The following is a 15,934-nucleotide window of genomic DNA, read 5'->3' as shown; positions in this document are numbered from 1 at the left end:
CCTCCGGTTGAATTTACTACTATCTCGATGTTGAAAAAAAGTTCGAGACACGCAAAGGGTCTCCCTCCAAAAGAGCACAGCGCGGTGGTGATGCTATTGTATCTGGAGTTTACTCTATGGGCCAGGCTGTCACTTTCCCATAGTGTCTTCATTTATTATGCTAATTGACTTTCCAAGCGCAGGCAGGAGGGAATCTGCCCTGTGAAATATTCTCGGTTGGGGGGTTTTAAAAGCAAACCTGTTTTGTGCCCGAATAAAACCAAAAATCAATGTGTTTCTTTTCAAAGACGGGAGGGTCAATACCATGGTTGTTTTTGTTCCCATGCAGTTACGTAACCGTGGGGACTTGTTTCTTTGCTTTCAGGATTTGTACAAAACACATTAACGCTAAACAATAGGCGGGAGTTCCAGGAGCAAGCCTCGAGCTGCGTCTTGGAGTAGGTCCTCGTCGGTTTGGGAATCTCCAATTAGTTCCATCTCCAGTGCTGACTGTGTGTGTGTGTTTTTCGTTAGCTGGCACGCAACACACTTCCCCAGGGTTGTGTTTCCTTTTTCCTGAGATTTGGCGAAGGGTAAAGGGTCGGAGTCACATGGATACAAAGCATTTGATTAATGTCCAAGTCACCGCTGTGGCCGCCGGCGCCGCCTCCCCTCCAGGCCAGGCCGTGTGAGGCCGGAGCAGCGGGGCCGGGCGCGCAGGTCCCGGGCCGGAGCCCCATCTCCAGGGAGTTCGCCCTGCAGAGCCCCGCGCCTCCCGCGCCGGGGTCCCCGCGAGCGCCCCCTTCCCTGACCCCGCCCCAGCCTCTCCCCGGCATGTAAAGTCGCCAGTCCCTGCTCGGACTCCGCGGAGGCAGCAACTTTCCTCCGTGGCCGCGCGGGGCCGGGGCAGCACGCAGCACGGCAGCCACCCGCGCCCGCCGCCCACCATGAGCGACGAGAGCGCCAAGGACCTGGAGAAACAGCTCCGGCTGCGCGTGTGCGTGCTCAGCGAGCTCCAGAAGACCGAGCGCGACTATGTGGGCACGCTGGAGTTCCTGGTGTCGGTGAGTGGCCCCTCGGCGACGCAGGGGGCGGCGGGGCGCGATCCCAGAGAGGCCGCGGCAGGGGCGCGCCGCATTGTCTGCGCGGGGACCGGGTATCGGTCGGGGCATCGCCGGCCCCCGGAGCCGCGCGCGGACGCTGGGTTCGCGGGCGCGTTGGCCCCGGGGGGCCGGTGGGGGCGGTTATTTAATGCTCAGAGATGCACAGAGCGGCGGGTTTGAAAAGTTACCTCGAAGAGGAGAAGGTCTTGTCCTGGGCATCCGTGCTGCCCCATGTTTCCTTACTCTCCTTTCCCTCCCTCCCTGGCCTGCTTGATTGCATTGTGTAATTTTTTCCCTTTTACTTCTTCCCCTGGGATTTTGACTTTGGCTGGGTGATTAACGTCGGTCTGCTACATTCAGGTACATCTAGTTTAAAAAAAATCCTAGATTTTTCTGGAGCTTGAGTTCATTATTCAGATTACACGGCAGTGAAGCCCCTTTAGTTACGATAATCTTTGAAACATAGGATTCTGGTGGAGAGACAGAAGGAGCAGGGGGGTTATGATCTCTAGCAGCTGTTGGATATTAAAGCCACATGTGGCGCTCACCCTGTCCTAGTCCTCGGGTTTAAATCTGTCCCCCTTTCTCTCCCCCCGCCCCCCGCCCCCTCCAGCTTCTGGGTTCCCTGTTCACACTGAGCCCAGGAGAGCAATATAATAAAACTCGTGTCCAACAACTTCAAGATTTCGTAGAACTGGCAGGAACTTTGTTTCAAAGTTTCAAGTTGACTCCCTGGAAGCCTGCTTTGAAAACGTTTCATTCATTTTAGGGCCAGGAGGGGCAAAATTGAGTGCGAGAAACTTCTGAGACATCGTTGAATTTTTTCTATTCACTGCTGCAGACAAAGACGTTGAGGATTGGCTCCTCTCGCTCAGATGCCTGGGAGAGCATCATTCACAGACTGGGGAGCTTCAGCCTTTGCAATCACTCAAATCTTCTAACTTTCCTCTCCTTGCATCACCCTGTTCCACACCTCCCTGGTCCAAAGGGAAATGTTTCAAAGACTAAACTTCCTGCTCCCTTTTCTGAAAGATGTAAACTTTCTGTTTATGATCCTGATGGATAGAGAAAATTCACTTCTTGGCTATGGTAAGAAGGAAAGAACAGTGTCTTAAGGGATGTGAGATGCACAGGTTGGCTTCACAAATTAAAATCAATAAACTTGAGCCCTCCAGGGGCCATATTCTTTGGAAATGTATGCATATTTGAGAATATATAAGTGATTGGTGATAAATAGAATTGTTGTACACTTCCGTGCAGCAGTTTCAAAAAAGCATGTTTTTAAGGAGATTTGACTTTTAATAGCTTCAAATTTGGCTTTCATGAAACTTTGTTGGTGACAAAGTCCTTTGGCTTTTGAAGAATCTGAGTTACTTCTTAAATTGCATTAGTTGCTTCTTGCTGGAGGTATATGAAAAAAGTACTGTACAGAGTCCTAATTTAGAGAAATAGATGAACCTAACCTACCTTAAAAACCAATTTGTTGATCTTTATTTAAAATATCAGTTTTTCTGCTAGTCTATATACCTGATTATTAAAATTGAAAACTTATTGCTATATAGAGTTAGGTAAGAAATTATGGGAGGTATAAAATAAGTTGTATTTTCCTATTTGCAAGTAGATCATTTTATGACGTCATGCTTATCTTATTTAGAAGTTATGGACTCCTCTACTTTTTCTTTTCTTTGTCCATTATTTGTGTACATATGTGTTCACACACACACACAAATGTGCTAATTGGCTTGGATGTCATCCTAAACAAAAGTTTACCCTGACTTCTTTTTAGTCTTATAACTATTCGAAGCCTAAGATCTACTTATGATATATTATTAGATTTTCTTTTTTAGGTATTATTTATAGCAACATTTAATTCCCATGTATTCTATTTGGTTACCTTCAATTGATGTAGTCAATCTAGTTTTATTTTTAGCTTAAGCTAATATGTACCAAGAGCTTTAAAAACATTCAAACCCTTTGGCCTAATAATTCCTTTTCTAGGAGTCCATCCTTAGGGAACGATCAGAAATGCAGACAAACAATAAAAGTTATTTTTAAAAAATAGCTGTAGCAGTGGTAAATTTGTTGCAAAAATTTGATAGTGCATTCTTAAGTCAAATTTAAATTTTTGTGAGATTAGTCATTGTTTTAGATTTCTGTCATTGCTTCAACCCATTGACATGGATGAAGGGTAACTTTTATCTTTATTATGAAGAAATAGAAACATACTTTTAGTTTTACCAAGAACATATTTTTCCTTGTAGGCCCATAAATAAGCAAACAAAATGGTGTTATTTCTCTTGATTAAATGATCATATGACCTGAGGGGAAAAGCTGTCTTACTAGGCTCTTTTATACTTCTGATTCTCTTCTCATTCTCAACTCTTTGGCATTTTAAGGAGAGAGCACCTGCCCCCACACCCACCTTCCAGAGTCCATGAAGATTGTCTTTTTTCTCTGTACACAGTATCAATCTGTATGCACCTTCTCTCTGTGCACCCACTCTGTGCCATCCACATACACACCTCTTGATTAAACAAGACTCTGTCCTTTTGGCGTGCTGCTGTCGTTTAGAGTGGCTCTGTCTTCTCATGGGGTGCCACACTTTCTGAGACCTGTTCTTGTGCTCCTTTGAAGCCCTTGGCTACCTGCTGGAATTCTTTTGGGCTTTCAAGGCTTAGCTCTCTCTTGCAGGAAACCTTCCATGATCCCGTCCCCTCCCACCCCCCAGACTAGAGGGCCCACTGCACTGTACACTCTTCCCTGTGGTTACTCTTCCATGGCACCAGAGGAAGCTTATGCTTTATTTGTTTACCTTTGTCTCATCTACTAGAATGTAAGCTTCTTGAGGACAGGGCCACATTTGATTCATCTGTGTTTCCCCAGAATTTTGTGCAGTGCTTGTGTCATTGTAGGTACTCAATAAATGCTTACTCAATGAATGAATCAGCTAATTGACCCATCCCCTACCCTCCCACACCATTTTTAAGGACAGTTCTTCAGCCATCCTTAAAATTCTGAATTTTGTTTTTTCCCCATTTGGTCTATATAGTGGAAATTATTTAAATTTTGCTCAGGCACATGTGAATTTATGTAACACAAAGTTTTAAATTAAACATGTAGTATCTACATTTAAAACAGAAACATGATTTAAATCAGGCGTTGTGGTATGAAAGACTTTGTAACCCACCATTATTTCAATTCGTTGTAGTTTAAGTTTTCATTGATATCATGGATAGGTTACCTTATCTGGATTAATTATTTTTACATCATAGATGAAATGGTAGAGAGTGACCGAATTTACATGAATTTATGCTCTTATTTTGCTTAGGAAATGAAATCTTGTGCTTCATTAGAAATACTTTAAAACATTTCTTCTAAAGAAATGATTTAATAGACCTAATATGCAGTATTTAATGTCGCAAGTCTGGACAATAGGAGGTTGCAGCCAGTTTCCTGTTTGCAACCCAGGCCCAGGGCATGCCAAGATCACGATGGTTTCAGACCCATGTGTGTGGACACAAAAGGGGCAGACCAGTGCTGCTTTGTGGGTGTGCATCCTGTGCAGTTCACAGGGCCTCACACTCAGAACAATCTGGAACTTGGTTCAATGCTTTGCTATCACCGTCTTGAAATTCTAGCTAATTTTATCTTGGAACTTGTGTTTTACAAGTAAAGTCCAGTGGGACAGCGGACTGTGGGTAGAGCAGATACATGAAAGAAAGAACGAAGACTTATATTTCAGTACCTTTAATAACACTTTTCCCTGCTTTTTGAACCAATGGCCCCACATTTTTATTTTGCGCTTGGCCCGGAAAATTGTGTAGACATGTTTCACTGTGGCAAGTGGCATTGAGGCAAGATTACCATATACTTTTTTGTCTAGACTGGGACACTTCTGAGTGTGAAAGGGAGTGCGGTTAATAGTTCCACTGGGAAGCAGATGTAAACTGGGAGTGTTCCTGGCAAATCGGAATGTATGGTTATTCCATGTTGTGGGCACGTTAAGACAGACTTTGAGCTGTGTGTCTTGTTGTAAAGAAAAGGTTTTGAAATTTGTCCCCCAGGCTTTGACCTCAGATACCCTAGGATCTGAGTCCTATCTCTAATTTACTCTGCAACTTTGGACACGTTCTTAAGCTCTTCAAGCCCCATTTTCTTCATCTGTGAAATGGGGAAGCAATAGCATTTCTCAAGGCTGCTGTGAGGGTGAGATGATGCATGCATTGGGCTGGCCCAGAGTCTGGCTCACAGGAGGGCCCTATAAATCGTTACTGTTATTTCCTCTGATGCTACAGTTGTTACACAGCGACATGCATACTGGTTATCCTTAGTGTATACTTTTTGTCTCTGTTGTAGTCTCTTCTCCCTTTTCTGATGTCTCTGAGTCTCATCTTTGCTTCCCCCCCTGGTGTTTCCCTTCCGTCAGTGCAGTCCTTCTGGGGTATTCTTGCAAATACTCAGTTGACTTTGAGACAGTGAGAACTCTTTGTATTCTATGTAACAATAACCAAAGTTAGGATGGTGCTTTATAGTTTACACTGAACAATTGCATATTCCATATCTGATTTGGCTCAGTGCATGTGTGTCTCTCAGCTCTTTCAAACGTGCTCCCTGGAGCTCCAGGGTTGCGTGGTTTGGCTTTAGGAGCCCTTGCACAGGGTCAGGGGAGCTAAATTGTTTGGCTTCAAGCTCTCCAGCCTGGCTTCTCCTAGCACAGCCTCACCTTCTGATTTGTGTTTTTGCTAAAGCGATTAGAAAAATCATTATCTAGATGGTAAACTCTGAGAGAACAGGGACGTGCGTTTACTTCCTGTGTTCACTTTTCTTGGCCTAAACACAGTGCTTTGTAAACAGCAGGTGCTCAAGAAAACAAACAGGCAAACAAAGCAAGAGCATACAAAACAGTTTGAAAGAATCTGAAAACAACTTCTTTCAGTCATGACCTAACTTTTCCAGGCAGAGATAAATTGATTCAAGACATTATGCTTCGGCTTATGTTATGGGCTGAATTGTGTCCCTCCCCAACATCCCCCCCAAATTCATATGTTGCAGCCCCAACCCTCAGTATACAAATAATCGCGATACCAGGTGGGAGGTGCAACGATAGGGTAATAAGCAAAATGGCAGAGAGCCATCAAGGGACTCCCTCAGTCTGGGGTCAAGGGATGTTTTGGGGAAGAGGTGATAACAGAGCTGGCTCCTGAAAGATAAGGAGGAATGTCCTAGACTAGGGAGAGAATTTCCAATCCCGAAAGAGCGGCATGTTCTGTGTGACCTCAGCATGACACGCTGGGGGCACTGGCATGACCTGGCTCACTGGGGGTGCTGAAATATTCCTCATTAATGGCGATAAAAAGTACTGTGTGCTTTTTGGGTTTTCGTGGGAGATGAGGTAGGTTCAGTCCAGCTGGAGAAGGATTCCGTTCTTAAGAATTCTGACTTCAATTAAAGGCAATAGGAAATCAATTGTGAGGGACACATGTTCTCTTATTAATAATAAACAAGTCTGAGACCCCCAAGATTGGCACTGGGAAGGGGTCTCCTGTGGGAAGAAGTTAACAGGCCAAGATTCCCTGAGTCTGTGTCTCTGAGTTTCACCTTAGGATGGCTTCCCCTCGTTCTCTGTTTCTGCCCCCTCACTGGCCTTCAGCATACACTGCTTTTCAGTGTCGACACAAGAATACGGAGGAACCCTGTCCTCCTTTTAATCTGGGACAGGTTATAACCTTTAAAAAGTTGTTATTATTTGCTAAGGGAGAGCACAGGTCAGTAATCCTAGAAATGACATGAAACATCATCTAGCTTGTGTAATACAGATTTCTGCTCCTACCAAAAGTGATCTTGCTCCCAGAGTCTGCAGACCCTGCCTTATTTTTATCCTAAGCCCTATGATAGCTCCTAGTTGATCCTCCTGGCTGGGCACTCCTCCTGGGCTGACTTGAGTGGGTTCTTTGTCTTCTAGTCGTTAGCCCGAATATGTCTACATGAGAATGGCATCAGGAAGCTGCCCTTAAGAGGTCTTGACTCTTATAGTGACTATACCATGAACTAAATGGGGCTCATTCATAATTCTGACTTTTGGAGTATTAATCATATGGCCAGAGCTTGCTCCCTACAGACAGAGACATGTCTTTTGTCTTACAGTTTCATCTATGCACCTTATTATAATATGAGGACATTAATGTAAGAATAATGTCTATTGAGATTACCTTTGTTTTTAGCAAGAGAATTCTGTCAACAGGGTTGAGCAACAAAGACTGGAGTCTAGTTACCCATTAGGAGTTTCTGCTGTAGCATGGATCAAGGTAGAAATGTGGAATGTCTGACCTAAGGTAGAAGCAGTGAAGAAGATAAAGCAAAACAAAAACCAAGCCAAACCAACCCCCCAAAAGCTAACACCCAATAACTATGAGACAGTTCTTGGGTAGAAGCTTTAGTGTTTATGTTCACTCAGAAGTAGAGGTTTAAGTAGAGCAGAGATGATAGGGTGGTGCTTAGGTCTCTAGTTTGAAGACGAGATGTGTAGTGTCATTAACTGCGAGATAGAATGCAAGGAACAGAACAGCATTGGGAGGAGGAGAAAAGTGAATGTGGTTTTGGACATGCTGAGTGGCAAATTCTGCTGATTTTTGAAGATAGAAATATGGAACTTAAGAAAGAATTTGGGGCAAACGTTAGAGATCTAGAAATTAATTAATCATCTATATTTGAAGCCAGTAGATGGATGAGATGACACAAAGGGAACAATTCAAGGGCAAAAAAACCCCCACAAACCAGTGGTAGGATGTTGGGGAGCCAATATTTAATGGTTGGAGGAAGAGTAGAGTGCACTGGTGCCTTGGACTGAGCCATCAAAAGTTGAAACAAGGAACCAGGAGAGAGTGATCTGTTGGAAGCCAAGGAATGATCTAGTTCCCAGAGAAAGGTTTCTTTAAAGTGTTAGAACTTTAGAGAAGTAGATAGTGAAGGCTGAAGAGGCCATGGATGAATCAATTAGAATGCCATTGGGGTTTTAGCTTCACTAGTCTGTGTGAGCAGAAGCCTAGGAATGAGCTGAGACAAGAGTGGAATCTGAGGACGTGAAGATTAATGGAAAAACTATTCGAAGAGTTTGGTGGTAAATGTAAGGGGAGAAATAGGTTGGTAACATAAGAGGATGAATTTGTCCAGGGATGTTCGAGGAAGATGAGTATAGCCAAGGGGAAGGTGACAATAAAAAGGGAGCTAAAGCAGCTGCAATACGGCATGGCGGAAGTCAAATGCATATTCAGGTAAACCATGGCAAGACCCTCCCATGGCACGGGGAGATGAGGAAGGCATTTGGCAAGATTCACTGAGCCATCTTGCCGTGAAACATACCACAGCAAAACGTCATTGCAGACTCTAAGAATGAAGCAAGCTGTCTCTTGTATATTTTTAAAACTCTGCTTCTTCTCTAGTCTAGAGCTTATGGAACTGCTGGGATGGCCTTTGTACCTCCTTGTGAACACTCATTACCAGTGGCTCTGCCTCCCATGCTGGGACAGTGGGGGGAAGTGCATGCTACAGAGCACTGTTTCAAGGGAGCTGATGACCTGGGGTAAAGTCCTGGCGCTGAAATTTACAAACTGTGTAACTTGGGGCAATTGACATAGCCTCCTTATGCCCAGTTTCATATTTGGAAAACATAATTGATAAGAGTTCACAGGGCTGGCCTGAAGTTCAAATCAGCTTCTGTAGGTGAAGTCCTGGTGGGTAGTAAGCGTCTCCACTCTGTTTCCCTTCCCCTCTCCTCCACCTCTTCTCCCTCACAGACTGAGTCTGGCGCTTGCTCAGGCCACCCAGCCTTCTCTTGACCCCTTTCTCTTCAAGCCTGGGAGCATACTGGAGGGTTTAATAGATGAAGCCAGGGCCCCAGGAGGCCCCAGGGGCCCTCAGGAATGCAGGAAGGGGTGGTCTTGGCATCAGGGAGGGATGGCTTTCCTCTAGGAGGGAGGGAAGGATGCAGGATCAAGGGTCACTTTAGGGGAGGGGGAAGTTGTGGCTTTCTACCTGATGGCTTTTATTTCTCTGTGAAGTCCAGCTCTTGTTTTCTTTGTGTTCTGTTTCGTTTTTGTTGAGAGTGAGGTGCCCTAAAGACAGTGAAGATTTGGAACATGCTCTTTCAAGAACAGTAAGGGGAACTGAACTTAGACGTCGGAGGTTGGGTGTTTAACCATCTCTGTGTACTCATTCTTTTACATGTGATGTTCTTAAGTGCAACATGTAAATTTAGAAGTCAAAATAGAGAAGTAGCCTCTTCTGGTTTATTACATCTATTCCTACTACGCTCAAATAATGATATAATCAGTTCTTAAACTGTTGATACAAATTGTATAGAACTTCTATGTTATTACATGTGATGCACCCAACAATCATTATTAACAGTGTTCTGTTGAGTGTTCTTTTACTATATACCTGTTGTTATACTTTAATACCAAATAAAATTATGTTTGAATTTTGAGTACAATTAGTTTGACCTAAAATTAGTTGTTTTCGTTTATATTAATTCTTAACAAGTCTTACTTAGGATATTTGCTTTTCATAATAGATGAATTTTTATTATTCTCAACTTATTTAAGTTGCATTAGCTATATTATAACCAAGATTTCTTTGACTTGTGACATTATATTTTCCACAAATAATGAAAAATTAAGGAAAAACATCCCTTACTAAGTGTTTCTTTGCTTAAAAGTGGTCGGCTCACTTTTTGAATGGTATTGAGCATAATCATTCGAATCCTGACACATCTAATGAAACCTTTTAAAAATAATTTTTTTTTCCATTCTCATGAACTATTGCATTTGAGCCAGGAGGTCAGTGATTGGAATTTTGAGAAAATTGATATGTTAACTTGAGGTTACGATTTTTAAATACTTCTAGTTAGTATAGATGACTTCAGACTTTGATTCTTTGAATAAATTTGTTGTATTCTAGCCTTGCCATATAGCTAAGCATAGCGTACAAAAAAAAGACCTGTTTTGTTGGAGAAGATCTAAGCCAAGGACATTGTGTTCTGTCATTAATGCGAAATGCATATTTTCCATTAAAACACAAGGCCTTCATTTGAGAAGGTTAAATGGTATACTACTTAAGAAATTACTCCAGCTGGTTAAATTTAGAATACTGATATAAAAATATTCTCTGGGTTTATAGCAACAATACGGCAAAATAGAGTATGAATGGGTAAACATTTTTATTCATTTTAAAACTGTTTCTCTGAGAGTCAAATAAGAGTTGCTGTCTATGTTTGACTTTGCTTTGCCACTCTTGTTATTTTAATTGTCTATTTAAGTTGTCTTCTTGCCAGTAGGAGAGGCTTTATAGATGGTGACACATTTTCAGTGATTGTGCAAGAAATGTTGTTTTCCTTTGATGTCTTGTAATGTCGCAAGGTGGCCTTGATTTCCTGCTTCCTTGGATTCCGGTTTTTTCTTATTTGAGACTATTACCCCAAAGAAAGGAATCTGAGGATTACAGAAATGACATCTCCCATTCCAAAGTTTTATTTCTGTCAGTAGCACTAGGGGAAGAGCTATGGAAAGACATTATTTCACCTAAATGTTAGTCCCAAACCCACATATTCCAAGATTTTTTTTAATAATTCATTATTTTCGCAGAGGTGAAATTATGGGAATAAAGTGGGCTTTCATTTTCTACACTGTATATCTATGTTGTGTTTGACTTTATATAACTTTAATATATTGTTATATAGAAATTTTAATTTAGATTTTATACAGAAATATTTTTGTATTTACGTATTTTATGTTACGAATTGTTTTTGAATATTTCCAGACACACCTTCATCCTAATTTTTTTGTACCTCTTAATAATGAGCCCTCTGGCAGAGACTTCTAATTGCCCCCAATATCCAAGATTCTTTTCTTTATAGTGGTAAAAGTTTTAGCTCAATGCATGCTTGTCCAGCTTAAGACTACGTTTCCCAGCCTCCCTTGCAGTTAAATGTGGGCATATGAATAGGTTCTGGGCAGTGGGATGTGAACTGAAGTGGCATGGGTAACTTCTGAGGTGTGCCCTTATAATGAAGAAGTATGTACGCTCCCCCTTCTTCCTGGCTGGTGTGAGAATGTGATGGCAGGTGATGGGGCAGCCATTTTGGACCATGAAATTGAAGTCACATGTTGAGGATGACAGAGTAACAAAATAAAAGCAGTCTAATCTGTGTCCTATCAAAAATGGGCCTATAAGATGAGACAGCATTTATTTAACTTTGTCCTAAAATCATCTTTTTTTGAGATTTCCTATTTTATTTCAAGTTCTCATTGATTTATGCCAATTATTAATGAATTAGCAAACTTTAATATATTTTTCTGCCTCTGTATTGTCAAACTGAATAATCTTAATATTTTAAATTTATTTTTAGTTTTTCTTTAATGAATCTTCTCTACCTCACCAACAATTTTCCTGGCTTGTATTAAAACTACGCTCTCTTTTTTTGCTATTGGTGTACTGTAGTTTTTTCTTTAGAAAAAGGAGAGTATTTTTTTTCTTTTACCTACACTTGAGGACCAGAATTTTTGTGTTTATTGTGTTTATTTATAAGGATATTTGTTCAGCTGCTTTCTCTAAAGCCAAACAACAGTAGTTTAAACAACACAGAAGGATTATTTGTGAATATGAAAGCCATATGTAATCAACATGGCCTTTTCGGCATCCTCTCTTGGAGCTCTGGTTATTTAATTTTTTGATACCATCGCCCAGCAATGTTCCAGGGGAGTACGTGGCTTAGCTCCATCAGGTCATTCAGAGACTCCCGCTCCTTCTGTCTTATTGCTCCACCATCCCCTAGCCGCAATTAAATCAGTCTGTAGGAGAGAGAGCCAGCCATCAGTATTTTATATAGCTTCTCCAGGTGGTTCCAATGTGCGGAGGAGGTTTCGGAACCACGACACTAGGGTGTTCTTGTAGGGATGGTTGATGCTTCCAGGGACCCCTTTCACATTGCAGCCCCAGGGGGAAGGAAGGTGGGAGACAAGTTCCACAGGTCACTGTCACTCATCCCTTGGCCAGAAGTTCCTAACATCCCTGAATCAGCTGCAGGGGAGCCTGGGAAATGTGCTGTGTAGTTGGGCAGCCATATGCACAGCTGAAACGAAGGGAGTTTTATAGTAAAATAACAAGTGGAGAATCAATACTGAGGGGCAAAGAGTAGTCTCTGCCAGATTTTAGGGCCCAGTGATAATTTAGGCTCATGTCCTCAGAGAATCATTTATATTAATTCTTGGGTTCCTTTACTGTAAAAACCTATTATATTTAAAATATAATTTGGATTGTTTCCTCCTAAAATAATGTATTCTTGCCCACACAGAAATCCATCTAATATTTATCTGTCTCTTCACATATGTTTGTAAGAGCTCCCTACAGTTTTTTTTTTTTCCCATTGGCTTTCACTACAAGAAGAGTTGGGGATTTGGAGATTTTGTGTAATTTTTTAATTTTTCTGAAGTCTCCAAAAAAAGAAAAAGCCCAAGGATAATATAGAAATCATCATTTATGATGTGTTTGTTATGTATCTGGCACTTCATATTCCTGTATAACTCACAGCTGCTTTCAAGGCTTGTATCATTGTCATTCACACCTGAGGGTGCTCCGGTCGGTTCCTGAGGGGGAGAGCGGGCATTCTGAGTACATCTGTTCTGCAGCTCTTCCAAGACATTCTGCTGGTGATTACTGGCCCGGGCATTTCTAGATTGTTGGAGCGGTGTGATTAATCAGGACTAGGAAAACCAAGGCAGATGTTGGAACCGGGACACAGAACTTGTTGACTCCGGAAGTACACAGAAGCTAGAAGTCAGGAAGGAACAGTAGTTCATTTCAGGCAAACTGTCAAGAGCAAGAGAGAAACAGAAGCTCATGGTCAATGCAAGATGAGGGTCAGAGCCAGGCAAGTACTCAGGAGCCAGAGATTACCCAGAAGTCAGGAGTTTCCCTCACAGAAACGAGGAAACACAACGGACCTTTTTAACGTAGACAACGTTAGTTCTTTTGTTGCTTATCTGTTAATGTACATCATTACTGAGACTAATTTCAGTTTAATTTAATTCCCCTTGGATCATTTTGGATCTCTATATACTTATTTACTTAGTGTTTCGTAGCAGGTTTGAATGCTTAGTTTTATGTGTTAAATATAGTTCATGTTTATCTTGTATATGATTAAATCAAGATATTTGAAGCAAAGGTTAAATACACACACACACACACACACACACACATCTTCTACTCTCCAAAACGTGTGTATTGTTCTGCATTCAATGGATATTGTATAGATTGCATCGGTAGACAGTATTAATGTCATTTAAACATGAATGAAGCCAGTTCATAATTAAAATGATCATTATTTCCAGGAGTGTTCCTTTTGCCAGGCCTACTTCTTTCAATAGGATAGAGGCGGGAGAGTAACTGACATTCTGGTGGTCATAGAATGAAGTTTGATAATTAGGCCATGTTATATGGATGGGGCCTTTTGGTCAGTTTCTAGCAAAGACAGTTAGCACAACTGTATAATCTTAGAGTCCAAAAGAGAATCATGCTATGGCTAGATGAGTCTAGCTTTCCTTTAAAATATGAGAAGTCAGTGTTGCCTGGATATTTTTCAGTGTGCTAATAATTCTCACATATAAATTGTACCTTGTCTGTATGCTGAAATTTTTTGACTTTAGCAAATATTCTTTGGGATTTAAGGTTTTTTTTTTTAAGTTTATACTTAAGGTTGACTTAATTATAAGGAATATGATAAGTTAGATTGTCAGAAAATTTGAGTTTAGTTGGTACTTGAATGGATTATTAATTTTAAACATAAGCATTTCTATAGTTGAGGATTTGGGTCAGATTCAACTTTAATGTCATCAGGAAAATATAAGCAAACCTTCATGAGAGATCCAAGTAGTCAGCCATGATATTTTAATACATTTTTAAAAGAGAAAAAGTCTGCTAACTAGATTTAAATAAAAAAAAAAAATAGAGCTTTACTATGTTGTATTATATATCCTCCCTAGAAATTGTTTCTTTTCCAGCCTGTCAGAATTCAAAGTTCCAAATTCTTTATGATATTCTAGAATGTTCTTTAGTATTTAATATGTGTTAAATAAAATTTCCAGTAACTTTAATTAATAAAGACAGAACTAAAAAAATCCATGAAAAAATTAGCACAAAATGAAATCAAAATGATTTTGTATTCATTTTCAAAACTCACTTATTTAACTTGTGAAAGACCTTGTTTTCAGTATAGTGTAATTTATGTATCAGGTCAATTTAAATGATAACTCTAATATGCTAAGCATTGTGATTTATCCCCTCCAATAATTGTTTTCAAAAACATAGGGTCCAAATATTTGGATTCTTAATGTTCTAGGGCATATTTATTGAGCTCCTACTGTGTACCAACCGTTGTCCTCTGCTGAGAGGATATATATGAGAATTAAAAATCCCTCATTCCATGGAGCTCCCACCCTGAACCAGGAGATACAAGACAAATGAGTATAATGGGTGATATATTGGCTTGTTTAAATGGCAAGGAGAATGAACGAAGCAGACGGGAAATGAAAATCTGTGTTTCGACATTTTGTATAGAACGAAAAGGCAGGAATTCACTCCTTTCTGTCACACTTCTTTCTGTAAGTCTCCCAAAGCGTTTGAAAATAACTTTTATTTTTTATTATTAATCTTAACAGGCAGTATCCAAGAGGAAAGTGCTAGTCAGGTCTCTTGTTTAACTCTTCAGAATAATTATAATTTAGAGATGAAATTAAATTAGATGCACATTGCTGATAAAGTTAATAGAACAGATTAGCAGAAGCAAGGTGGTTCTAAGATTTAAGCCTTTAACCAGTGGATTCTTTAGCTGTCATTCTTCAGTACATTCACTTTAATGTAATAGGCTCTTTTTGTTTTTTGGAGGTGCAAACTAAAAATGCCCTACCTCACTCTGTTGTGTGGTTATACCATCGACGAGCTTATTTTGTAGAGAGTTTGCTAATACAGGTCCCAGCAGCTTTGTCCAGTGGGAATTGCAGCCGAGGCTAGAATTCATCCTCGGTGGGAAGCAGGGCTCGGCACAGCGAACCACTCGAACCACTCGCTGGGAAGCTTCTGCTGGAGAGGAAGTGTCCTGTAGCACCGCAGTGGACTGAGGCATTGAACAAGAGAGGGGGGAGGGCAGAGGGCGGGGTGGGGGGGGAGAGCGGGGAGGGGCTGGAAATCTTGAAAGCACGGCTGCAGCTAAAACCAGCTTTATAACCATTACCTTAGATGATCCCAAGTGAGTTCAAAGCTAGTATGAAGTGCTTTCAGATATTTTACTTATCTAAAGTCTTTCCCTAGGAGGGAACAGCAAGGGTAAGGAGTGTACCTTGCAACCCTTCCCCCCTTCTTGTTCTCATGGTATTGTCTCCCTGATGGCCCTGTAGAAGTGACTCCCTTGAGAAGTGAGGACAGCTGCATGCAGCTCCTTTGTGACCTGTAAAGTGTCATTGGGAGCCACTGCCAGAGACTGAGGGGGAGGGGAAAGGTCACTTCAGGACAGTGGAAAATACTCTCTTTCTCCTCAGCATCCTGGGGCCTTGTTTCTTGCCTTATTGTTAATAGAGTCTGGAAGCTCAGATCCTGAATTCTTTTTCAGGGTTATTTCTATAAACGGTGTTTTTTAGGCCGCCTTTTATGGAGCTTCATTCTTTAGTTCACTGAATTCGTAGCACAAAGGAAGGGAGATAGATTTATTACTCTCGTCATTACCAACTTCAGAATAGAAATCGGTGAATAATTATATTAGGCTTTGAAAAAGTGTAACTGGAGGGAAGGGATTTAGCTGGCTGTAT

At 41.2% G+C, this 15,934-nt stretch overlaps 1 protein-coding gene and 1 long non-coding RNA gene across 2 annotated transcripts in view; one reads left to right on the top strand and one right to left on the bottom strand.

Moving 5' to 3' along the window:
* Positions 1–389: 389 nt before the first annotated feature.
* Positions 390–15,934, top strand: part of PREX2 (phosphatidylinositol-3,4,5-trisphosphate dependent Rac exchange factor 2) — a 278,353-nt gene continuing 262,808 nt past the window's right edge. The window contains exon 1 of the mRNA XM_023648497.2: positions 390–1,043. Within this exon, the coding sequence (XP_023504265.1) occupies positions 927–1,043 (117 nt within the window). The 5' untranslated portion in view covers positions 390–926. The remainder of the gene's footprint in view (positions 1,044–15,934) is intronic.
* Positions 12,595–15,505, bottom strand: LOC111774929 (uncharacterized). Its single transcript, XR_011421246.1, has 2 exons — positions 15,040–15,505; positions 12,595–12,944 (listed from the first exon to the last, which is right to left on the bottom strand). It is a non-coding gene; the product is annotated as an uncharacterized lncRNA (long non-coding RNA).

The sequence above is a fragment of the Equus caballus genome, chromosome 9 (assembly GCF_041296265.1).
Source record: "Equus caballus isolate H_3958 breed thoroughbred chromosome 9, TB-T2T, whole genome shotgun sequence".
Classification (NCBI taxonomy): domain Eukaryota; kingdom Metazoa; phylum Chordata; class Mammalia; order Perissodactyla; family Equidae; genus Equus; species Equus caballus.
The sequence above is the reverse complement of the archived record's forward strand: the minus strand, read 5'-3'. Positions and strand labels throughout refer to the sequence as shown.